Here is a 25,137-nt window from a genome sequence, read left to right on the forward strand (position 1 = left end):
GCCATTAGTGAAATCTGATCGTAGGATTTAGGTATGCCATGTGTCGTGATCTAAAGGGGAAATGAACAAAAATGGAAGATGTCAAAAATGGAACAGATAAAAATCCCTATCCCGCCCTACCCCTGCTGCAACCCAACCCCACGACCAAATGAAAAATTGTGATGAAAAACATAATTTGCAAGCCCTTGTGCATTTAACATCTTCCTCTCTTTTATTATTATTATTATTAATTTCTTAGGAGAAAAAAAAAAGATGGTTGATCTCAATTTCTTAATTAGATGAATCTCATTAGATCAATAGTCATGCAATGACAATTTGAAAAGGTTCATTTTTTCGTGTAAAGTCTCAATATCGACATTGATGATACAGTCAATAGGGTAGTAACACATGGCATAAAGTATTAATGAATTAATAAATTTTGGTAAAAATCGATATCAATCTGATAATTCCTCTCCCCAAAAAAAAAAAAAAAAAGAAAATGTCATAAACAATCAAATCTAAGAATACTGGATTCGACCTTAGTTTAATTATTGGATCATTCCTTAACAGGTCAGCATAAAAATTGGATTAGGTTAGACTAACGGTAGACTGTTTTTGAATAAAATCTAGACCGGATCGGATTGGATCAAGATGAAAATATGATCCATTGACAACCCCACCACTAAGTATAGAGTATTTAGAATTAAAAATTTGGAAAAGGTTCATTTATTGGGACATAAAATGCCCATAAGTAAAATAAAGGAAAATATTTTATTTCCCTGACTGTTTTTAGGCATAATAAGGTAGGGATCCCGACCAAATACATTGCCTCCCGCCTTGTTCCCAGTGAAGCACCTTCCCCACTTCCTCATATTTCTTCATTTATCTTTCTAAGTTAGAAAAAAAAAAAAAAAAATTTCTAGATCCTCTTAAAGTTAAAATCCTTGACGTGATCAGGATTAATGATATTAATGTGCTTGGATTTCTTCATCAGAGGCAAATTCTGGAAGAGCTAGATATCCCTTCTGAATAGATGCAGATGCAATCATGCCAAGTCATATACTGGTTCTTCCCTAGTATTTCTCCCACTTATTTCAGTGCAGTCAAGTAATATTACCACATCATGACCTCAATTAATCCAACATTTGTTCACCAGTAAGTATTGCAGACCCTGTTATTTGAGGGACCCAGTTTCGTACTGGAAATTAGGGCCACATTTTACAGGAATCCTTGCATTGTCCTTGTCCCAACAGTTCTGAAGCAGCAGTTCAAATAGGAAATGAACTTTACCTGGTATAGGAGTTTAAAAATAAAAAAATAAAAAAAAACCTCTCAAATTAATCAGCACCAGTCTCAGTTCTAACACATTCTAAATTTCAAACCAGTAAGAAAATTATCACAGGGCTTATATGATGATCATGGCCAACAATCCAAAATTTCCTACAAACAATGTCAGATAATAAAATCAACATGCTCCACCACCACCGAGCTGATTCTGCAACTCACAATCAAGGATTTAACTTGCTATGCATCCCGCACACTCTAAGCCTTAACTAATCTTTGGAAAATCAAACACCTTTTTTCAGTTTCCTACAAGTGATTTAGCTACAGTTGGCATTGCAGGAAGACCTAGAAACTGAACAAAGAATTCAATAGAAGAAAAAATAATCATATACTAATTTTAACTCCCCAATTAGCTGCTCCCATGAAATCCATGATCAAAAGCAAAATGCTTAAATTTCCATTCCTGAAGAAGCCAGCGAAAAGAAGAGTAATGCACAAGAACTTACACGAAGTTGGTAGAGAGATACTACCATCAATCATTATGATGCCAACAACCGCTTGAGAACTTACATGAAAGTTGGTAAAGTGATACTACCATCAATCATTATGATGCCAACAACCGCTTAATACCCGTCTTCTGATCTTGCGTAAGCCTGCTAGGGAACTTGATGTTAAATTTGATTCTCAAGTTTCCTCTCTTAGAAGGTTCTTTGGGAATTGGCATCCCCTCCCCCTTCACAACTTCTTCGTGGCTAGGACTTATAACAGAATTAATGGGGATGGTCAAATTCCGTCCATCCAGAGTTGTCAACTGTACTGTGTATCCTGTCAGAGCTTCCACAAGAGAGATCTTCTGTGTGACAATCAAGTCATTGCCATCCCTCTTGAAGACACTGTGAGGCTTCTCATCAATGATGAAGATCAAATCTGAAGGTATCAGACCTCGCTGCTCGTTTCCCTTCTCTGGAAAAGTGATCTTCGTCCCTTTCTTCCACCCCGGCTTTATCTCAATTGTCAGAATTTCTTCTACGTTTGAGGGTCTCCTACAAAGAATATGAGAACAATAAAGACAATGAGCGGTTTAAGACACACATAATGCATTCCAGTTGTTTGGTCAATAACTTGACATGTTCTCCTACAAACAATATGAGACCAATAAAGACAATGAGCAGTTTAAGACACACATATTGCATTCCAGTTGTTTGGTCAATAACTTGACATTTTATCATCAAGCAGACGATGGAAACAAAAAGTCCAGAGTCGAAAACAGCAAAAAGGAAGCTGGACAAATGTATAGTTAATGAAGGCAGTTCTGCTGTCCAAAGTTTTGCAATGTGGCATATCAGGCAGAGTTTTAAACCCGAAAAACCATGTTGACTGACCAGCTCATCCAAGTGGACTGGAATCAAGATTAGTAGATTACAAAGTCAATAAAGAATAATAAAAATACAACAAATTACGGAAATTATAAAAATACATAGAAAACTTTAAGAATAAACGTAAAATATGTTAAGGGAAATAAAACATACATATACAGACATGCGCCGCATAGACAGATACGTATTAAGAAAAAATCCTCCTGTCCTTATCTTTCAATGTGCGTTTGTTTAAAAAAAGAAAAATATTCATCTAGTTTAAAAAGAGAGAAGTAAAGTACATCATTTTTCAACCACCGTATAAATCTCCTACTATACCTCACTCACATCCCCAGAAAACAGCAAGGTAGAAATGAACCCAACACCACCCTACATATAAACAGAAAATCTCCTCCGCAGCACTTCTGAGTACCATTCCAAGAAGAGAAGAAGAAAAAGCCCCTGAACCTATCCCAAAAAAAAAAAAAGAACTAAGCCCCTGAAAATGGGGATATGGAGAGAGGGTTTGCCACTTCAGCCTCTTCAAAACTGGAACTGCAATGTGATTTAGGGGTGAAGATGCACCCCTTAATCTCGAACTAAAATTTCTAAAGAATCCACCAAGCCAAATAGGATTGGAAGATCTGCCGATCTAATCAGCAATTTTTTCTGACCCACGTGGCTAATCCATTTCAGGAGGAAGAAAAAAAACAAAGATTCAGCGACTCAAGTCAGACAACTTAACCAGGTGACTGATCGATCCTGAATGGATCAGCCGACCCCCATGTTAAGAATGCCATACCAAAGACAAATGCTGGAAGCTACATGGGTGTCCTCCAAATTCTCGCGGTCGTGGGCAACAGTGCTGCTGCCCATCATTCCACATCTGATGATGCTCCTACAGATTCATCTCTTTCTTCTGAGGAGTTACTCGCCCTGCGTTGTCTGATGTCTGGCCTAGACTCTTCTCTTCATCAGCACCATCTGCCAGTGCCGCATCTACCATATCCCTGCCAGTGCCCTCTTGATTCATCTCCTGCTCCCTCAAGTAATTCTTTCTGTGCCCATTGTGCCTCAGCCGTATCCGTTCCTTGGATAATCGACTCAGGTGCCACCGATCAAGTGACTGGGTCTTCTAATCAATTTTTTCAATATTTTTCATTGTCAGGTAACAATAAAGTCCTTGTTGTTGATGGTTCCCTCTCCTCTGTTTCAAGAAAGGGATCCATCAAGTGTTCTCCATTGTTATCTCTCTCATCTGTTCTCCATGTCCCTAAATTTTCTACTAATCTTTTGTTTATTAGTAGTCTCACACGGGAGGGATCTAAATTGCGAAGTAATGTTTTTTCCCTCACTGTCTTTTTCAGGACTTGGAAACGGGACGTACGATTGGCAGTGGTAAGATGGTTGTTGGTCTATACTTGCTTGAGAGCTCTCCATCAACTTTGACCAATGTAGCATCTCTCCCTGGTTTGTCTACTTTTGCTTTATCTTAGTTACACAGATGGCATCGTCGTTTGGATCACCTGCCTCTAGGCACTTTATCTAAGCTTTTTCCAGATTTAATCAAGCAATGTAATCCAAACAGTTTCTTCTGTGATGATTGTATTTTTGCAAAGCAAACTAGATCTGTCTATCCTATTTCAGATAATAGAAGTTTGATTCCTTTTGGTGTGATACATTCTGATGTGTGGGGTCATGCCCGGTGTATGTCCATTTCTGGTTACCGATGGTTAGTTACCTTCATTGATTGTTTTAGCCGCACCACTTGGATTTATCTTTTACGATAGAAAAGCGATGTGTTCCCATGTTTTCAGTTATTCCCTAAGATGGTTCAGACTCAATTTGATGCCAAGATCAAGATTCTTTGCACTGATAGCGGCAAAGAGTATATTGATGGTGCTTTCCAGTTACATTTGTCTGATCATGGGATTCTTCACCAGACTAGTTGTGTTGACACTCCTACGCAGAATGGTGTGGTTGAATGCAAGGATTGCCCTCTCTTGGAAGTGGCTCGTTCACTCATGTTCGCCATAACCGTTCCTTCCCAGTATTGGAGTGATGCAGTTCTCTTGGCAGCCTATCTTATCAACCGGATGTCGTCCCGTATGCTGGCATCATGCTGCCCTTTTGAGGTACTCTAGGCTCATCATTTGTTGTGCCACATAGAGTGTTTGGTTGTGTGGTCTTCGCTCGCAATCACCATGTGTATGGCAAGTTTGATCCCAGGGGACTCCGGTGTATTTTCCTCGGCTATTCTGCATTTTTGCCACTTAAAAGGGATATAAGTTCTATCAATCCCCTTCACGGAAATTGTTTATCACCAAGGAGGTAGTTTTTCATGAATCTAAGCCATATTATCCATCTACTGCACCTCTCCAGGAGGAGTCTTCTCTAAGGGAAGAGGTGCCCTTAATTACTCCTCTGGATATACCTACGGTGGAAGATACTTCACCTGAACTTGAAGAGGCCAAGAGGGTATGATAGGGTAGGAACAGGGACAGCCCACAATACAGGGGGAGCAACTTGAAAAGGGTATGACAGGACAAGAAAAGACACAACCGATTGTCCAGGGGGAGCCACCCATTGTTTCTCCTTTGAAGGTTTTTGTCTGCAATCGAAGTACGAAGCAAGATGACAAGACTACCACCATTCCACCTAGCCAACCGGCCTTACCGGATTCAAGTCCTTCAAAAGATCCCACTCTGTCTGGTGAGTCTTCTCCTTCTAGTGATCCTAGTCTCAACTTATCAATTGTTGTTCGTAAACCTTGTAGAACTTGAACTCAGCATCCCATTTCTAACGTGGTTACATATGATTCCCTTTCTCCCTCCTTTTATACATTTGTCTCATCCCTGTCCTTTGTTTCCATTCCTAACACCTGGCAAGAAGCACTAGCTAATTCAAAGTGGAAAGAGGCAATGAATGAAGAGATGAAGGCTCTTGGGAAGAATGACATTTGGGACTTGGTACATCTTCCTCCAGGAAAGAAACCTATAGGTTGCAAGTGGGTTTTTGCAGTTAAGCAGAAAGTAGATAGAACAATAGACAAAGATAAAGCAAGGTTGGTTGCTGGAGGATTTAATCAAACATATGGGATCGACTATTAGGAAACTTTTGCACCTGTAGCCAAAATGAATATTGTTCGAGTTATCCTCTCCTGTGCAATCAACCTAGGATGGGATCTTCAGCAACTGGATGTCAAAAATGCATTTCTCCATGGTGAACTTGAAGAGGAGGTGTATATGGATATCTCTCCTGGATTTGCGTCCCAGGAAACCCATGGAAAAGTTTGGAAGTTAAAGAGAGCTTTGTATGGTTTCAAGCAATCTCCCAGGGCATGGTTTGAACGCTTTCATAAAGCCATGGTGTCTATTGGCTGTGAACAAAGTAATGCAGATCATACCTTGTTTATTAAGAAGACAGATGGCCACATCATAGTCTTGACCGTCTATGTAGATGATATTGTAATTATTGGGAGCAGTGTAGATGAGATATCTCAACTGAAGACTTACTGGGAACCGAGTTTGAGATTAAAGACTTAGGTAAGCTGAGATATTTCCTTGGCATATAAGTTGCCCATTCAGCTCAAGGTATCTTCCTCTCTCAACGGAAGTATACTATTGACCTCTTGTCAGATACATGAATGTTGGGTTGTAAACCAGCAGATACACCTTTAGAGTCTAATTCCCATCTCAAGAATAAGGATGGTGAACCAATCAACAAAGGCAGCTATCAGAGGTTGGTTGGAAGACTAACATACTTATCCCAAACTAGACCAGATATAGCTTTTTCTATTAGTTGGGTGAGTCAATATATGCATGATCCTCACTCATCACACATAGAGGGAGTTTATTGAGATACTTGAAATCTACTCCTGGGAAAGGTGTTTTCTTCGCTTCTCACAATCATTTGCGTATTGAGGCCTTCAATGATGCAGATTGGGCCGGCTGTCCAGATAATAGAAGATCTACCTCGGGGTACTGCACCTTTGTTGGGGGCAAACTTGTTACTTGGCGGAGCAAGAAACAATCTGTAGTTGCTCGGTTCAGCGCAAAAGCTGAATTCCGGGCTATGGCTCATGGCATATGTGAACTATTTTGGCTTCAAGGTCTACTTAAAGATCTATGTGTCTACCAGTTGAGCTACCTAGGGTATGTATGGCAACCATTCTGTTTCAAAAAATTGGTTCTGGGTCAGAATCGATTTTTTCTGTTTCTAGATTTTTGGAGTAATTCTGTACCAACAAATGTTGTATGGTAAACCCGAGTCAGAATCGATTTTTGTTTTTTCATAACACAAGATTTGATTTAGGGATACATTCGAATGAGGCTGGATTTCGATTTAGGGCACCCCTTCTCTACGATCGACTTACTAATGGAGGAGTTCAGAGGAGCATGCGGGATTTCAGAGAGGTTCTTGCCTTCGTTGGAATTGCGATGAGGAATTCAAACCTACAACATTGTTGAAGCACTTTGCTTGCTTCCGCGAGGTTCTTGCATTTGCATTTGATAGAGTTGCGATGAGGAGTTTAGCTATGCAACACTATTGAAGCCCTTTGTTGCTAGCTATCTTTGAAGCCGTGATGACAATTTCAAAGAGGTGAGGCAGCAGAGGAGTGATCAAGACAGTATTCCCCAGGGACGATGAGGACTTCAACCTCAAGAGAAAGATCTCATAGAGGTGAGGCAGCGGAAGAATGATGAAATCGACTTCAGAGAGGTCAGGGGAAGAATGGCGGGAGAAATGTCTGAATCTCTCTTGAATACACCAAAAAATGAAACCAAAAAAAAAGATAAATTACATGACACCCCTTGAAAATCAAACAATACTCAACTCACCCCCTCTTATTTGAAAACGTCCCCCTGTATTAGAGCACTATATTACAACTTAGTCCCCACGATTAATTTTATGCAGTTAACTTATGAAGTCAACAAGTTAAATATATTTAAATCCCTAAACTGCCCTTGAGCAGTGTAGAGTTACTATTTTACCCTTGAATCTAAAAACCTCAAAATCGATCCTCTTCCTCACACCACTCTCTTCCTCACGTGACCTACAACTCAATCTCCGCCAGTCCAATCGAGCAATAAATCGGAGAAGAAGTTGAGTTATGTAGGGAAGCGGACAGCAAAACGAAGAAGACAGACAAATGAAAGGAAGAAAGGAGAAGGGGATTAAGAGTTTGTGAGAAGGGGTGGTTGAAGAATTACTAAGATTCCAATTATAACTTCTTACAATTCTATCCAAAAATGTTGAAGATTATAATTTACTATAATTCTTATGACAACAGCGGATGGAATTAGGTAGACCGCATTGTTGTCTGCCCAAATAATTTCAATGACAATAGAAGAAGAAGAAGATTGACGAGATGGGTTAAGGTGGAAGAATTTAGAGGAACCTTGCAGGAATGGGAATAATGGAATTTGCTCGGGTAAAGTGTAAACAGGTCCACCCCCTAGGTGGGTTTCTCAGATGGTTGAGCTGTACTTCGAGTTCTCTTCCATACACACACACACACACACACACAGATGCAGAAACAGACGCAGAACAACCCAGAAAAATTAAAAAGAGGGAAGAAATGCCATATAACCTCATCAATCTCATCCTCTCCTTTCCCATTCTCTCTGTTAGAACATCAGAATACTATAACCAGATTAGAGGAATCAAAGAAAGAAGAAGAAACAGAAGAACAGAAGAGGAGAAGATGCACGCAAGTCTCAAGTGATGGGAGAGAACCTGCGGCTAGAACAGAATGTTCTACCGCAGGTCTGTCTTTATTATATTTATAACCAAAACAAAATAAAGGTAAGGACAATAATGCCCCCTACAACTAACCAACCTTACATAATACTCAAATACTGACAGAAAATAAAGGAAAAAGACTAAACTGCCCTAATATCAACAGTTCAACACTCCCCCTCAAGCTGGAGCATATACATCACCCATGCTCAGCTTGTTACAACAAGAACGGAAACTAGGGGCAAAAAGAGACTTGGTAAACACATCACCTAGCTGATCGGACGAAGATACAAACGGCGTCTCAACCAGCTTCTTCAATACACAGTACTACGGATGAAGTGACAATCTACTTCAATATGTTTGGTCCTCTCATGGAAGACTGGATTACTAGCAATATAGATGGCTGTTTGGTTGTCACAATACATCTTCATAGGAGTAGGTACCGGAAAACCCATCTCAAGAAGTAATGACTAAATCCACATAAGCTCAGTTGTAGTATGTGCCATAGCTCTATACTCAGCTTCAGCACTAGACCTGGCAACCGTGGTCTGTTTCTTGCTTCGCCACGTAACCAAGCCCCCGCCAATAGAAGTACAATACCCTGTGGTAGAATGTCGATCATTGGCTGAACCTGCTCAATCTGCATCAGAGTACGCAGCTAACTCCATATGTGTATTGGGACGATAAATAAGTCCCTTTCCAGGAGCACCCTTCAAATATCGAAGAACCCGAATAGCTGCATCCCAATGAGACTTACAAGGAGATTGCATGAACTGACTGAGAACCCCAACAGCAAATGATATGTCCGGCTTAGTGACAGTCAAGCATATTAACTTCCCAATCAAGCTTCTATAGTAGTGAACCTCCTTAAGAGGTTCCCCATCATCAATCCTAAACTTTTTATTAGGATCCATAGGAATATCCACTGGTTTTGCAGCAAGCATAGCAGTAATAGTCAAGAGATCTAAAACATACTTTCTTTGAAATAGGCTGATCCCCTTTTTGCTTCTAATAACCTCAATCCCAAGAAAGTAATGAAGCTGGCCCAAGTCTTTGGTCTAAAAATTCTGTTATAAGTAATCTTTTACCTCCTTAATGCCACCCTCATCATTTCCTGAGACAATGATGTCATCTACATAGACAACAAGAACAACCAATTTCTCTCCTTGGCAACAAACAAACACTGAATGGTCAGAAAAGCACTGAGAAAAACCATAACTAGTCACAATAGCACTGAATTTCTCAAACCATGCCCGAGGAGACTGTTTCGGCCCATAAATAGCCTTGAGTAACCTACACACATGCCCACCATTCTCCCCCTGAGCAACATACCCTGGAGGTTGCTCCATATAGACCTCTTCGAGTAAGTCACCATAGAGGAAGCCGGGAAGGTATATTTTATGTCTAGCTGAAATAAAGGCCAATCAAAATTTACAGCCATGGAAATAATAAGGCAAACTAAATTCAACCGTGCCACAGGAGAGAAAGTCTTAAAATAATCTACACCATAAGTCTGGGTGTATTCTTTAGCTACCAAGCAAGCCGTAAGCCGCTCAACAGAACCATCAAAGTAATACTTGATAGTATACACCCACCTACACTTCACCAGGTCTTCACCAAGAGGAAACTCCATCAACTCCCATGTATGGCGAGTCAATAAGGCATCCATTTCCACATCCATGGCTTTCTTCCAAGCAGTGATAGAAAGGGCTTCAGTGTAGGTATGAGGAATGGTATAAATGGGCAGAGAGTGAGCAAAACTATGATAACAAGACGGAAGATGTGAAAGAGACACAAACTTGTCAATGGGATAACCAATTAAGGATTTTTGGGTACATGACCTCTTACCTTTACGAGCAACAATTGGCAAGTCATCTGGTTGAGCTGGTAAGTCAGGAAGAGCAAGTAAGGGAGGATCCGCACCAGAGGTTGAGGATGGTACAAGAGGAGATGGAGATGGACCAGTAGTATCTGTACTGTGCTACCCAATACGCCTCTTACGCCGATACACCTACAATGGAGGGTTAGATAGAGGAACAACCACAGGGATGGAGGAGGGTCAAACACAATCAAAGGATCATCCGACAAGGTGGGCTGATCAGAGAAGTAGGAGGTACATTCAAAGAAGGTGAAATTAGCACTAACAAACTGTCTCCGAGTAATTGGGTCATAACACCGGTACCCCTTCTGAGTACGAGAGTAACCTAGAAAAACACACGTAGATGACCTAGGATCTAACTTATCACCTGGTTGATGGAGATTATGAACAAAACACACAGCCAAAAACCCGAGGTGGTAAGTTACAAATCGGTAAGTCCGGAAATAAAACAGAGAAGGGAGACTTATCGACAAGCACAGAAGAAGGCATTCGGTTAATTAAGAAGCAAGTAGTAAGAACTGCATCACACCAAAAATGTTTAGGCACGTGCATATGAAGCATCATAGCACGGATGACCTCAAGTAAATGTCTATTTTTCCATTCTGCTACCCCGTTTTGTTTAGGGGTATAGGAACAACTGGTTTGGTGAATCATGCCATTATCAACACAAAATGAATAAATTTCATTTTGAACAAATTCTAAGGCATTATCAGAACGAAATACTTGAATAAAGGCTTTAAATTGGGTCTCTACTTCATTGCAAAAATTGCAAAATACATGTAAAAATTCAGAACGATCCTTTAAAAGATATAACCATGTAAGTCTGGAATGGCCGTCCACAAAAGTGACAAAATACCAAAAACCATGCCTATTACTTGCACGACAAGGACCCCATACATCGGAATGCACCAAAGAAAATAAAGAACTACGGGGCACAGTGCGAGATGGATAAGAAGCACGATGATGTTTACCCAACTCGCAGTCCTCACACTCTAACCTATCTAAAGACTTAAATTGCGGAAACATAATTTGTAACCTATACAAGGACAAACGTCCTAACCGACAATGCCATTGGAATGGCGACTCTCCACCAACAGTAGTTGCAACTGCAGAAGCACATGGGGCAGCATCGTAAAAATAATATAGGCCATCTTTCTCACACCCTCCACCAATCGTCTTCCTCGTGTGAAGATCCTAAAAAAGACAATGAGAAGGCAAAAAATGTTACTGAGCAATTCAGATTTTTTGTGAGTTGACTAATTGAAAGAAGGATTAAGGGAAATTGAGGTACATGTAATACAGAAGAAAGAGAAAGGTTAGAATTAAGGCAAACAGTACCATGCCCAGTAATAGGTGTAGAAGAGCCATTGGCAAGGATAACAAATGGAGTATGAGAATTAGATGAAATGGAACTGAAAATAGATGACTTACCAGTCATGTGAGCGGAAGCCCCCGAATCAATGATCCAGGGAGTGGAAGTGGTGGAGAGAAAGGCAGGTGTACTTGCATGGGCCAATGTGGCAACGGAAGTAGATGCCCCAGTAGTGGAAGTGGATGACTCAAGACTCTTTATGCGGTGAATCAGTTGATGAACCTCATCACGAAGAGCGGTGGAAGATTCTGCCATGGCTGAACCTGATTTAGTATCACTGGATGCAACCATGTTTGTACCTTCTTCAGGAGCTGCATGATTGGCCAAGTGTTGAGCCCATCTGGTTTCCCATGCTTGGACCAGCAAGTATCAACAGTGTGATTGGATTTCCCACAATAAGAACATTGTCGGGCAGCTTTGTCAATATGCTACCCACCAGATCCACAGCCTCCAGTACCCATAGTTCGAAAACTCGTTTCGTTTCGGTGTTTCGGGCTGACCGAAAATTTTGGATATTTCGGTCGAAATTTTGCATTTTTCTATTATGTTTCGGTAGATCATTTCGGTGGGTTTTAGGCCAAGTTAAGGCCTGAAACTTTATGGAAACCCTATTTTAAGCTATATAAACACATTTAAATGTTCGAATTGCAAAAATAGTCACCCAAAGTGGTATTTTGGATTTGCACCATTGATTGCCAATGTACGGTCGAATCCTAATGTATAACTTAGTTAATTACACATACACATTGTTTAAGACTTTAAGTACTAGAGAACATAATAAATTAATGATTAATAAGCAATTTAAACAAGTAAATTGACTTGGAAGTTGGAAGCATAAAGTGAATGACTCATAAGTCATAACTTAAATCATAATATTAAGTACAATAAGTAAATAACAAGTTAAGAAGATGATATCAATATGACAATATCCCCAATAGTCCAATACAAGTTAAGTAGTCATCTAGTGACTCAAATGTTTACAAATATTCTAATAATAATTACTCCGACGTCCAGGATCGACCCCACTCATAGTCCGATGGAGCTGACGTGCATTGTTCTCCGACTATAGGACAAATGAATGCCACGTCATAGTATGGGAGAAGAAACGACCGAGGCTAACGAGGAGAAAAAAACCCTCAAAAACCAGAGCTTGTTAAGCCTCGGTCGAAATTTCGACCGACTAACGAGTTTTGGTATTTATAAAGCTACTTTTGAAAAAAGAATCTCGATATTTCGCGAGATTTTGATTTTGTCTCGAGATATCGCGAGATGGTCGAAATTTCAACCGAGTTTTTGCATTTTTTTTATTCGAGCTTGTGTTTCGTTTCGGTCAGGTCGAGATACTCGAAATATTCGAGATTTCGCAAGATTTAGTACTATGCCAGTACCACGTCCTCCCCCTGAACCACAACCTCTGCCACGACCTTTACTAGTAGTCAATGCTGAGTTTTCCTTAGGGGTGGTGTCTGGTTTGGAGCTAGGAGAGACAATGAGCTGCAGCCTAGAATAAGTATCATTAAGAGTGGGAACCGAATCATCAGCAAGTAAGTGACCTTCATAGCCTTCAGATTGGGGTTCAATCCAGCCAAAAATTTTGAGACAAAGAATTCATTCCGTTGGGCCTTCAATTTTTCAATATTAGTGGTAAGGGGCTGAAACACGTTCAATTCTTCAACAATCCCCTTAAAAGCACTGTAGTACTCCTAAAGAGATTTATCGGACTGTTGGAACTAGAATAGCTTCACATAAAGCTCATAAATACGGGTCATACTCTTCTCTTGAGAATGTCTCCTTCAAGTCATCCCACACTCCCTTAGCAGTTGTGTGAAACATGACATTAGCTACAATGTCGGGTTCAATGCTATTCCACAACCAAATCAGAATAATTGCATTCTCCTTCACCCAGGTGCTGTAATCCTTAGAATCTTGAGCCGGAGGGTCAGAAATAATGTAGCTAAGTTCGGGTTCAATGCTATTCCACAACCAAATCAGAATAATTGCATTCTCCTTCACCCAGGTGCTGTAATCCTTAGAATCTTGAGCCGGAGGGTCAGAAATAATGTAGCTAAGTTTGTCCTTAGCCATAATGTAGACCCGGACTGCTTGGGCCCACAATAGATAATTAGAACTCCCCTTGAGTTTGATAGATGTTATCTGAACATTGACATTGTTTGTAGAATTCTTTGTATCAGCCATTTATAAGAGATGGGTCTTCAAAGAAAAACAGTAAGGTCAGCAGCAACTGGTTCAAGAATTTTTTCAAACACCTATAAGGCAGCAGTAGTAGATGATTCAAGGAGCAGCTAACACAACTAACTCCAGTATTGTAGAGGTAAAAATAGGAGCAGCAACTGACTCCAGTAGGTAGAACAGGTTGAATTTCCAATCAGCAAGAAGAAACAACCAGCAGAATATAAGGTAAAATAGAAGAGATCAGCCAAGGGGAGATCGAAATCAAATACCACCAACTTCAAATATGCAGCATAGGGATGTAAATTGATATGCAATCAATTGCAATCACCAACTAGAAACCATAGCATCACAACCTTGAATCGGCACTTCTCCAAAAACATCCATCCAAAGAAAGTCGATTTTGTCAGGGTTTTGCTAGAGATCGACATTGGCAGTCCTTGGCTGTAGATGATTGAATCTTCAAATCAGTAAGCACCATCAGTGTAGGTAGAGATAAAACACTACATTAATATTGGGAGGAGTGATTTTAACTCATTGCAAAAGCAGCAGTAGGTGGTTGCACACCACAAAGGAAAATCAAGAAGGAGGGATCAGCAGAAAATCATGGGAGGGTCCTCTAATCTGATTATAATTGCTCTGATACCATGTTAGAACATATCAGAATATTATAACCAGATTAGAGGAATCAAGGAAAGAAGATGAGGAGAAGAGAGAAGAAGCACGCAAGTCTCAAGTGATGGGAGAGAACCTGCGGCTAGAACAGAATGTTTTACTGCAGGTCTATCCCTATTATATTTATAACCAAAACAAAGTAAAGGTAAGGACAATAATGCCCCTACAACTAACCGACCTTACATAATACTTAAATACTAACAGAAAATAAAGAAAAAAGACTAAACTGCCCCTAATATCAACAGTTTTCTATTTACCCGCCAACTGTTCTGGCTCCTTTCTTCCTTCCTTCGCGCATTTTCTTTGGGTATTTTTCATTTTTGGAATTCCTTTGTATCGTCTCCATTGGTCCGTTGACACCTGAAGATGGCCAGATGATTAGAAGCAGCAGGGAAGAATAGCAACAAGTTAAGGAGATATGAAGAGTCAAGGTTAGAAAGAGAGAGAGAGAGAGAGAGAAATACGGTTTCAGGTTTCCCAACATTAGATAAGGGCTCCTAAAGATGTCTCACAATCGCCGCCTACTGTCGATTCGAAGAACAAGAAGAGGAAGAAAAAAAAGAAATCCAAACCCAGGATTAGAATCAGCACCTCCTCCGGCAATAGTGGTTGGTTCAGCAGCGAAGGTAGCGATGATGACAACAAAGACGGCGAAGAAACCGAAACCCTTGTCTCCTCCTCTCGAAGTATCTCCATTGACTACTCCACAGACTTCAATCCTCACTTAGAGACCATAAACAAATCTCTGGGAAGGGGAAGACGAGTTCATCACCGGGGACTGAGATGCCGCCGAGATTGTCGGTGTTCTAGAAGCTAATCCCATGTACGGTGGATGGGAAGGTAAGGGAGAGCTTCGGCAATGGTGGTTTTAGTGGTGGAGGTGGTGGTGGCTGCGGCAATGGTGGTTGCAGCGATGGTGGTGATTTGGGGTATTATTGGAAATATCAAAATTGGTATCCTAAATATAATTTACAAGCTTTGGATATCTAAAGTGCATTTTCTACAAACGTTGGGTACTTCAATTGTCATTGTTTATCTTATTTTGGTTGAGGTTAAAATTGTCTTTTCAGTTTTTGAATTATTTTAAGTTAACACCGTTACTCTAGAAGGGGACGGGTGAGTATTTTCAAATAAGAGGGGGTGAGTTGAGTATCGTCTGATTTTCAGCGGGTGTCATGTAATTTACCCAAAAAAAAAACCTAATCAGAAGAGTTGGGGAAGAAAGAAGAGAAGGAACCGTCTGAATCCTAACCCCCCTGACTGAACAAAAAAAAATAGAGAACCCTTAGGAAATTTAAACCGATGTGAAGAGTGGGATTTGCTTCTTGTATGCCTTTGATCACCCGCTGCAGCTTGGGGAAGAATGGCGGGAGTGCTTGCACGAGAACTTGAGAGTTGTAGAGGTCGGTCAAAGCTGTCTCTTGTGTGATTACAAAGAACAAGGTTTAGGTTTGAGTGAAATGTTATGTTTTGATGGTAAATTCCATCAATGCCCCTGATTCACTTAAGTCCACGTTGTTTCTCCGACATTTGGTAGAATCAATTCTTAAATGTGAGAAACATCTTTTCGGTGTTTCTCAAAACCTTGCCAGAATCTATTATATCACCCGGTCCGTTTCAAAAAAACACAGAAACGAACCAGACAACACATACATAATCTGTTTCAATTCTGCCCCTAGAATTAGAAAAAAAAAAAAAAAAAAAAAAAACCAGAATCAATTTTTTGGAAAGTTACCATAAAGACCCCTATGCTCCTATATTGTGATAGTAAATCAGCAATCAGCATTGCACATAATCCAGTTCAGCATAATCGAACGAAGCATGTTGAGATTGATCGTCACTTTATCAAGGAGAAGTTGGAACAAGGAGTTATTTGTGTTCCATTTGTTCAGTCAGATAACAAGGAGTTATTTGTGTTCCATTTGTTCAGTCAAATGCACAGTTAGCTGATGTCTTCACTAAGGGACTTAGTGTTAAGAGTTTTATTCTTATTGTTAGCAAGTTGGGCATGCTTGATATCTATGCACCAACTTGAGGGGGGAGTGTGGTAATATGGGTACAAGGGTTGTTTATTAGGGTTTAATAGTGTTGCCCTAGGGGCATTATTGTACTTGTACCTCATAACATTCAATTATAAATAAAGCTGGGCTGGTGTCTCATAGACACAAGTTCAATTCCCCAAATTCATCAGCATTTGTCTTTCACGGCATAACAAAAGATAACGGCCCAATCCCACATCAAATATGAATGGGGAATGTGTGGGGGGGGGGGGTTATAGGTGCTTGGGCACCCTCTCCTTAACAGCTAGCTTTTGAGGATGAGTTCTACCCAAGTCCCTAACAAGTGGTATCCGAGCCAAGGTTGTGGTAGGGCCAAGGTGTGGCAAGACCAAACTTGGGGCAAAGCCAGGGCGTGGGAAACCGGTATGATCTCAGATTGTCCCGTGTGGAGGGGGAGATGGGGAAGATCTCAGTAGCTCCCACATGAAGGGGGAGGTTGTTGGGGTTCCACGCGGAAGGGGGCGGGAAAAAAAATCCGAATTTGGAAAAAATCTCGGTTTCGAGGCCGGTTTTGATCAGCCAAGAAACTGAGATTCCCAAGTTAACCTAGTACTTTTCTAGGCAAAACTAGATATGTCATGTCCTGTGCTGTCAAAACTGGTCGAAACTAGTTGAAACTTGTCGAAACTACCGAAACTGATTGAAACTAGGATGGTCAAAATTGGTCGAAACTACCAAAATGTGCGAAATATGGTTGAAACCTGATTCATACCAAGTTTCATCTTGATTACTTGGGAAACCGAGATTTAGAACTATGCTTTAAAACCATATCTTTGGCTACTCCAACCATGCACCACCATTCCTTCTTAATTCTAACATTAACACCCCCACCCCCTTTTTCTGTTTCCATTGAACATAGCCAAAACCGTAAGTTCTCTCTCCTACTTGCACTAAAACCTACGGCTATTCTAGAATCTTTCCACACTTTGAAGATTATCTAATCGCAGAGCACCAGCTCTAGATTATCCCCAACACCTATCAATACTCTCTACTGAATTAATCTCCTCATATCTCTGGGAAAATGATGCATCATCATCAAGACCTAAGCTTTATTCCATCTGTATAGGGTCAGTTACAAAACCTGTTTTGCCATTCCATGTGTTCAAACAGAACTCTTCACATTTTTCTTACTACCTCAAGCCAGCTCTTTTTTCGCCAACACATTATTCTTTTAAAGTCTTCAACTTGCACAAAATCACTCCTACTAGAGGAGTCACTCCCTAATGTGCATGACAGAAACATCCCAACTTCTAATGGATAATTATACCAGGAGTGCTGAATCTAATGAATATCGAGTTGGTGATCACACACACACATGGGTTGACATTGATCAAACTTTTATAAGCAGCTCATCTTTCAAAATTTCAAGATCTAATTACAAAACTTTTACCCAAATGTCTTTACATCTAAAGACTAACCAACCTCTGTTTTTTCCCCTTTCATCCATGTAAATCTGGAGGAATCTAGTGTCTTTCAAAAACACTGAAAACACTTCAGACTAAACTGGGTTTTTTTTTACTTTCCATTTTAATTATAGGATACTAATATGTAGTTGGTGGGGACGCCTCTAAGACATGTCATACCCTCTCTATCTGAAATAATTGTCTAGGCCTCAGTCCTTCCTACAATTAACACTTGAAGTCACTTAGACAGAGTGCATTTTATGGAGCCCAGTAGTATTTTGAAATATCTCAGAGAGTAGCCATTTTGATATTCTTTTAACTGTTTTCAAAGAAACCTCATCTCTTATCCATGGTTTCTGGATAACTAAATCACATTCTAGGTAGGTTTTGCAAGATATCTACTCTTGAGGTGGTGAACAGTTGGTTCATTAGCCAAACAAGTGGCCACAGAGATGCTTCACCTTGTTTGTACTGTGCTTTGGCATCAACAGTGAACACCTCATACCATTGGATGCCAAGATCAGCAGAATCCTTGGACACCTAATAAACTAGGCAAGGAATAACAAGGTTTATGATGTTAAAGGGACCTTTAGTACCCCTCCATTGAAGTTTGAAGATATCCAGCTACTCATGCAGGTTTTGTAGAATGGATTGTGGAATGGTGGAATTCTATTAGTGCCAGAGGAAAGGTGCTATAAATGTTGAGGTTCAAAGCACCAAAAGAGGAGATCAAAGTTTAAAAGAGGACATTTTTGGCAGGGTGAACAATCAGAAAGCAATTTCCCATTGACAAATGGGTTACCTACTGGAGAATTGTTAACTCTCTCAAGCTGATATTCTTGTTGAAAGGAATTAGTTGGAAGCAGAAGCTAGAAGAGATGGTCAAAGGAATCAGACAATACTCACTGGATGGACAATTTCAAGAAACCAAATCCTATTTCTAGGCTAAGGATGCAGGTTATAAAGACCCAGAGGATACAAAAAAACAAGTCATTATAATGCCACAATAGGGCTCTTTGATTTTGCATCCTTGGTGTGTGTCCAGACCCAGCATCGATAGCTCCAAATGGATAATACCTATGTGACGGCTAGGGTGGGAACTCGGTTCTCCCCGGTGCTTCAGCAACCGGCCAAGGTGGGGATCAAAGTACGTATGATGATAAAGGCCAAACTGGATCTAAAAGAAAAGAAACCTTATGTTTATTAATTATGCAAGTGTTCTGTTTATTATTCACATGTACACTTGCATGTATAGTAGCATGTTCTCGTCACTGGATTTTCAGCTCACCCTTTATATGTTGCTATTTTTCAGATGAGGAGACAAGAGAGGAAGCTTATACAGCTCCAGAATATGATTAGAGTTAGAGCTTGAGGCCTAAAGGACATCTGGTGATGTTGTAAAGTAATATTTTGAATGTTGGAAACAGATTTTTAAGTGTACATTAATGTATATACTTGCCACCAGTGTACAAATAACTCTTGTAATGTAACTTAACTTGTATGCTTCCGCTGCGTTATATGCGATACTGGGATTTTTGCTATGTACTTAATAGAGCTATACCAATCCATAGGACCAGCTTATAGGACAACACCAAACATCAATAAGTAACATGTGTCTCATGAGGATTAGGACTCATCATACACCTGCAAGATCCTGAGAGATTACTAATGCGAATAACCAACATGCTGGAGTATGCCAACTATAGGATCTCTTACATTTTCTTTTTCTCCAGAACTTTTCGAATTCTTTTCAAGCGACCTGTTCATCATCCAATCAAACCAGTATGAAATTCTTCCAGCCATTTGCCTCTAATCCAGCATATGTGGACTGTTCCAATCATAGTTGTCAAGCGTTCACCGTCTTGGCATCCAAGCACCTTGACTACTAGTGTCGCCTTGATCATCTAGACAGGCGCTTTGGTCGACTTGGTCGCCTTGCATCCAGGCCCTCTTCAATGCCTTTGTTCACCCAGATGCCATGACAACTATGCCTCCAATCAACAGTGTGTAGATGCACTATTAGTATCTCCAATTCTTCCCACTCCTCTGGTTGATGACAAAAACCCCTTCTCCCCCCCACCCTCAGTTGCTATTGTTTCTTATGTTTTCTCATGAAATGAAAAGAATGCCCCTGCTAAAGTGTGTACAATACAATCTTTAAAGCCTTTAGTGCAGAATTGGCAGAAGGACAATTCTCAATCTAGCCTAATTCTAAGAATTGACCTCCAGAACTGGAGCCAAACACATGCGTCATGATGCCAATACTAATTCACAGCCAAATTGAGAATTAGAATCGAAACCAAACGTGCATTAAGATAGATTATATTCTGAGCCTTATTCACCTCATACTCTACCCGTCCACAGAATTTCAGCACCATCTTTCTGGCCATGCTGCAGTAATTATGTGCAGTCCAGAGATGCCTCCTCTTATGGGGTACTGGGGTAGACCCAAAAAACCACTCCGACGGGATACACTTCTGTTTCAGGCATAAAACCTGAAATCGTGCCATTGGCTTTTCCAACCAACTTATGTAATTAGCTCTGACAAACTTGACAAGGAATCTAATTATGACGAAAGCATGATGAGTAAAATGGTTTGAGGATCTTTCCTAGCGGTGTCTCTAAATGATTGGGAGATCCCAACTGTAGTTGAGTTCCAGGAAAAGCCTTGAGAGGGCAAGTATTGAACTGGAAAGGATAGCTGAAGAATAAGGAACTTTACAGTTTACAGAATAAAGGCGTGTTCACCTTAAAATCAAGTTAGAATTTTTTATGCTTCCCAAGTTTAATTGTTGTGTGCTACACTCTAGCGACAAAATATTAGCTTCTCTTTGGAAATCTTTGTCAGAATAAATCTTCACAGTTTATCACCTTATTACTAGAAGAAACTTTCTCCCAGAAATATTGACTATCATGCTTGGGAAATGGGTAGTGGAGAATCAGTACATCGCTCTAATGAAGCAACCAGATTTCAAAGACCTTCCTAACTTGGCTAGGAGAATATAAAGTGCTCACAGATGGAACAGTAATGGTACTGAATAAAAATAGGAATATGGGTCAAAAAAATCAAACCAGATTAGGATTTTAGAGGCATAGAAACCACAAGAAATTAAGAAAAAATAAGGGAAATTAAAACGTTTTTAAACAAGTCTAATCTCAAACGTAAACATATATAAGCCATTTATGGAATTGTTCACCATGAGATACAGGATCTGTGTTATAAAATGGCAAATACTTTCTGGAACTGAAGAAACAAAGCTACACAACAGGTGCTCCATAATATTATTATAAAAGATCACTCATTTCAAGTTAGATTGAGTTGAAACTTAAACTGAATATTTTATCTATCCCCCCCCCCCCCCAAAAAAAAAAAAAAAATACAAAACAAAGGAGAGAGTCTATGGGCCCCAAGACACCATATGGGATACAAAAAGTTGGATTTCTCTAACAATTTAGATGTGTGAAGGGAGATTTTCAGGTTCAGGTTGTATTTTCAAAGAATGGAATTTTAAGATGTCACATGGAAGACAATTGGAGTGTAACAAAAATTCGTAGCCAATAGGAAATACGAAATTACAATTTTATGTAACTCTAATATTTTTTGTTTTAGGAAAGACCCTAAAGTGACCTAAGTGCATTTTAATTACTTCACTTAGTGCATTTTAAATTTTTAATTACTTAGGTTAGTTAGGGAAGACCCCAAGGAACCGAACTGCATTACACATAAGCTTGAGAATGGCTTTACTTGTATTTCGAGAATACAGATATGAGAGGTCAATTAATGCAAACATTGCTTTGCTTTTCCTTTGTTTTTTGACAATTAAAGCAACCAGTTGATTACTTGTATGATGAGCTTTTATTAGATTATTAGGTGTCATAAAAAACTCCAGCAACACTGATATTACTTCTTAATGCTTGTGCTGAATAAACCAGTGCGGTTTGAAATGCTAGGGCTTGGAAGGTGTCAGGACACCCAAGTGCCAGCCCTGACCACCCTGATTTTTAATCGTGGTGGCTCCCCTCTTTGCATTGTCTTCTTTTATTCTTTTTTTCTTTTTCAGCAATATGAATTTTTCTGGACAGTGTTCAGGACTATGCCTGTGGCCTTCAAGATGTCAGGCCCCTGCCCTGATTTGTTTCCTAAACAGTCTCATTTATACAACACAGCACAATCATATATGTAAGGCATGCTGCTTTGCATGTTTTCAGTGATGTCATATTTCATAAAAGCTCCATATAGAGAACTTTATAGATATGTTTTCCTTGTTCTTATGCCTTTATGCCTGAGAGTGCAACAATGCAAATAATAATCAACCTTCAACCACTTGCAAAATAAAACATTTACAATAAGAAAACCACATCAATAATTTGCAGACTTAGAACCACAAAAGTCAGATGATCTACAAGCTAGTGCTCTATAAAGAAAACTGTTCCAAGGTATAACCCATCCTCCCTGAACTGTAATAAGTCCTATATTTTGTTAATAGATTCAAAACTATTTTAAAATAAAGAATAGGAGAAGTGTACTACTTGGTGAATATATTATCTGAGTCATATTTCCAAACAAAAAAAAAAGTGAAAAAACCTTAACTGAAATAGAACATTTTAATAAGTTAACTAAACTAGAAAGTTAATTCAGCCAAAGTAGGAAAGCATAGTTTCAAATGTTACTTCTACAACTTCAAAGAATCTTCAATTCAGATGTAGATAATCAAAATCAAAAAACATTTTCCTTTCAGGTCCAGTACTCAAATTATTTGAGTTAAGATTTGCTACGATTCAAGTGATAAATAACTCAAGTTTTCTCTTATACTCATTACTCCATCCACAAATAATAATACGAAAATCAGTGGTATATTGCAATAAGAAAATAAAATTAAAAAAATGGAAATGCAATACCCATTCCAAGGGAATACTGGAAGATCAAGCTAAGTAAAAAATCTATACACATTCCGCACTCTGCCAGACCATTAAAAACCAATCTCCCCCTCTATGAATATGAGAGACCCAAAAGCAACAAAGTGGGAAACTTGAACTTGACATTTGTTCCCAATTCCAGACACTATCAATTTCACAGGCAACATCCCAATGAGCAAGACATCATCATTACAACAAATTTAAAAAATAAATAAATAAATCCAAATAAACAAGCAATTCATCTAAATCCAAACCAAACCAAAGCAGCTAAACTTAAAATGAAATAAAAAGAACAAGTGAACTCACCCACTAGAATCAGTGACGTCCCTGGAAATCTTCATCTTCTTGGTGGTTCCCTTGTACAAGTCCTCCAAACTACAAGGGAGGGTCCTTTCGATCGGGGGAGACTTACGTAGAGCATTACCCGAAGCCTCACCACCTCCACCCCTAAACTGAGAGAAGATATCTTCCCCAAATACGCTCCTCGAAAAAGCAGGACCACCGCCACGGCCACCCATGTCGCCCATACCTCCGAAGGGTGTCGAGAATCCGAAGAACTCAGAGAAGATGTCGTCGGCGTTCCTTGGGTTGAAGCGGAACATGGTGGGCCCACCGCCACCGACATCAGGCATGCCGGAGAACCCACCCGCACCGGGCGGTGGGACCTGACCCTTGAGCCCTTCTTCGCCGTACTGGTCGTAGACTGCTCGCTTTTGTGAGTCACTCAGAACCTTTTCGATATAAGAAAAAAAACAAATAATTACTACTAACGGATAGATATAGAATAAGGGAATTGAAGATGCAGAGATTCGAGAGATCTGCTACGTCGTAAGCCTCGGAAATTTGCTTGAATTTGGCCTCGGCTTCTTTCTTGTTTTTGGGGTTCTTGTCTGGGTGCCATTTCATGGCAAGCTTCCGATACGCTTTCTTCAGGTCATCTTCTTTCGCGTTTCGGTCTACCTGCAAAATCTTGTAGTAATCCACCCCCATCTCTCCCTATCTCTCTTACCCCTCGCGTGTTTGCTTCAACTAACCTGAGATTTTGGCCGGAAGTTTCTACTAGACACTGGGGAGAGCGACAGAGAAGGCAATGGAAGACAGAGAAAGTAAGCTCGACTCATGAGCAAGGGCTCTCCGGTGGGCCTGTAATCCGTTATGTCGCCCCGTAGGCCGTAACAGACAGTAGAGACATCTGCTGAATGACCCTCATTTCTGGCCGACGGAGCTTAACATCGAATAGTGACGTGGCCATTCTGATCGTTGGATCATGGATGGGAGGGGGAAGAGAATGCTACCTGGCGCGTGCAGTACGCTGTCTCTGCGCCAGACACATGGTGCAACGAAAAGACAACGGTGCCCTCATGAAAACGCAGAAATGCCTGAGCAGTGTACCTTACGTGCTCAAGTACCATTCTTTCTCCCTTTAAAAATATATTCAAAAAAATATATTCAATCATGGTCAAATGTTCTCTATGTCGGGGCATGCGCCCAGCCACATAGGAGTGGGTGAAATAACCACCCTGCCCCTGAATGGCAGGCCCATGTGTCTGGGCGCAAGCTGCGCTGCGGCACAAAGAACATCAGCCCTTCAATCCTATATGTATTGGCATTGGGTCTAACGAATTTTTATCCGCTGGTGTGCCATTGTGCGTCGCAACAACGTCCATGTGTGCACAGTGGGCCCCACTATGCACACATGGCCGTTGCTGTGCCTCACGATGGCATAGCAACGCTGCAGTGCACAGCAGCGGATAAAGGTCCGAGTCTATACATGCTTATTAGACTCCAAACAACAACTTTAATAGCACCCTAGAGGTGTCAAATATATATATATATTTTTTTTCAAGAAAAGTGTTAAATAATTTGTAATCTTACTTTTTGTGTTTTTGGTATTTTTCCAATGAGAGTAATAATGTCATTTTCACATGCATACTCTAAAAAATTTGCATAACAATGACACATTTTGATGATGACATAATGACATGTTATTTTCAACTTATTTTTGAAAACTCTTTTATACCCTTATCTTAACAATTTTTTGGTAAGAAAAGACAATTGATAATTAAAAGAATGTGTCAAGTTCTAAATACTTCTATAGAAGTGTCATTCAAGCACACTCTTTATTTAATCGATTCTAAACCTAAGATCCAATATCTTTTATTAATGAGTGGGACAGGTCTAAGAAAAAATGAAAAAGGGACAAAAAAAAACATGATAATATACTCATTTAAATTGAGAAATTATTACATAAATACCTACTTCTAATGTTTAAAACGACTAT

The 25,137-nt window shown here is 39.9% G+C and overlaps 1 protein-coding gene across 1 annotated transcript; it reads right to left on the minus strand.

Annotated features, from left to right (window-relative positions):
* Positions 1 to 1,494: 1,494 nt before the first annotated feature.
* LOC122658929 (dnaJ protein homolog 1-like) lies at positions 1,495 to 24,006 on the minus strand. The gene is made up of 4 exons (XM_043854092.1): positions 23,682 to 24,006; positions 23,163 to 23,587; positions 1,856 to 2,306; positions 1,495 to 1,789 (listed from the first exon to the last, which is right to left on the minus strand). Exons 1-3 carry the CDS (start codon positions 23,844 to 23,846, stop codon positions 1,868 to 1,870), a joined length of 1,029 nt encoding a protein of 342 aa, XP_043710027.1. The 5' UTR covers positions 23,847 to 24,006; the 3' UTR covers positions 1,495 to 1,789; positions 1,856 to 1,867.
* Positions 24,007 to 25,137: the final 1,131 nt, after the last annotated feature.

This window comes from Telopea speciosissima, chromosome 4 (genome assembly GCF_018873765.1).
Source record: "Telopea speciosissima isolate NSW1024214 ecotype Mountain lineage chromosome 4, Tspe_v1, whole genome shotgun sequence".
Taxonomy (NCBI): Eukaryota; Viridiplantae; Streptophyta; class Magnoliopsida; order Proteales; family Proteaceae; genus Telopea; species Telopea speciosissima.

What these genes read in the sequence shown, in the direction of transcription:
- LOC122658929 (XM_043854092.1), bottom strand. Translation starts at nt 23,846, where the DNA reads ATGGGGGTGGATTACTACAAGATTTTGCAGGTAGACCGAAACGCGAAA. An exon ending in AAATTTCCGAGGCTTACGAC is followed by an intron (nt 23,588 to 23,681) that starts GTAGCAGATCTC and finishes TATATCGAAAAG; the next exon opens with GTTCTGAGTGACTCACAAAA. An exon ending in GACGTCACTGATTCTAGTGG is followed by an intron (nt 2,307 to 23,162) that starts GTGAGTTCACTT and finishes TATTCTTTGTAG; the next exon opens with GAGACCCTCAAACGTAGAAG.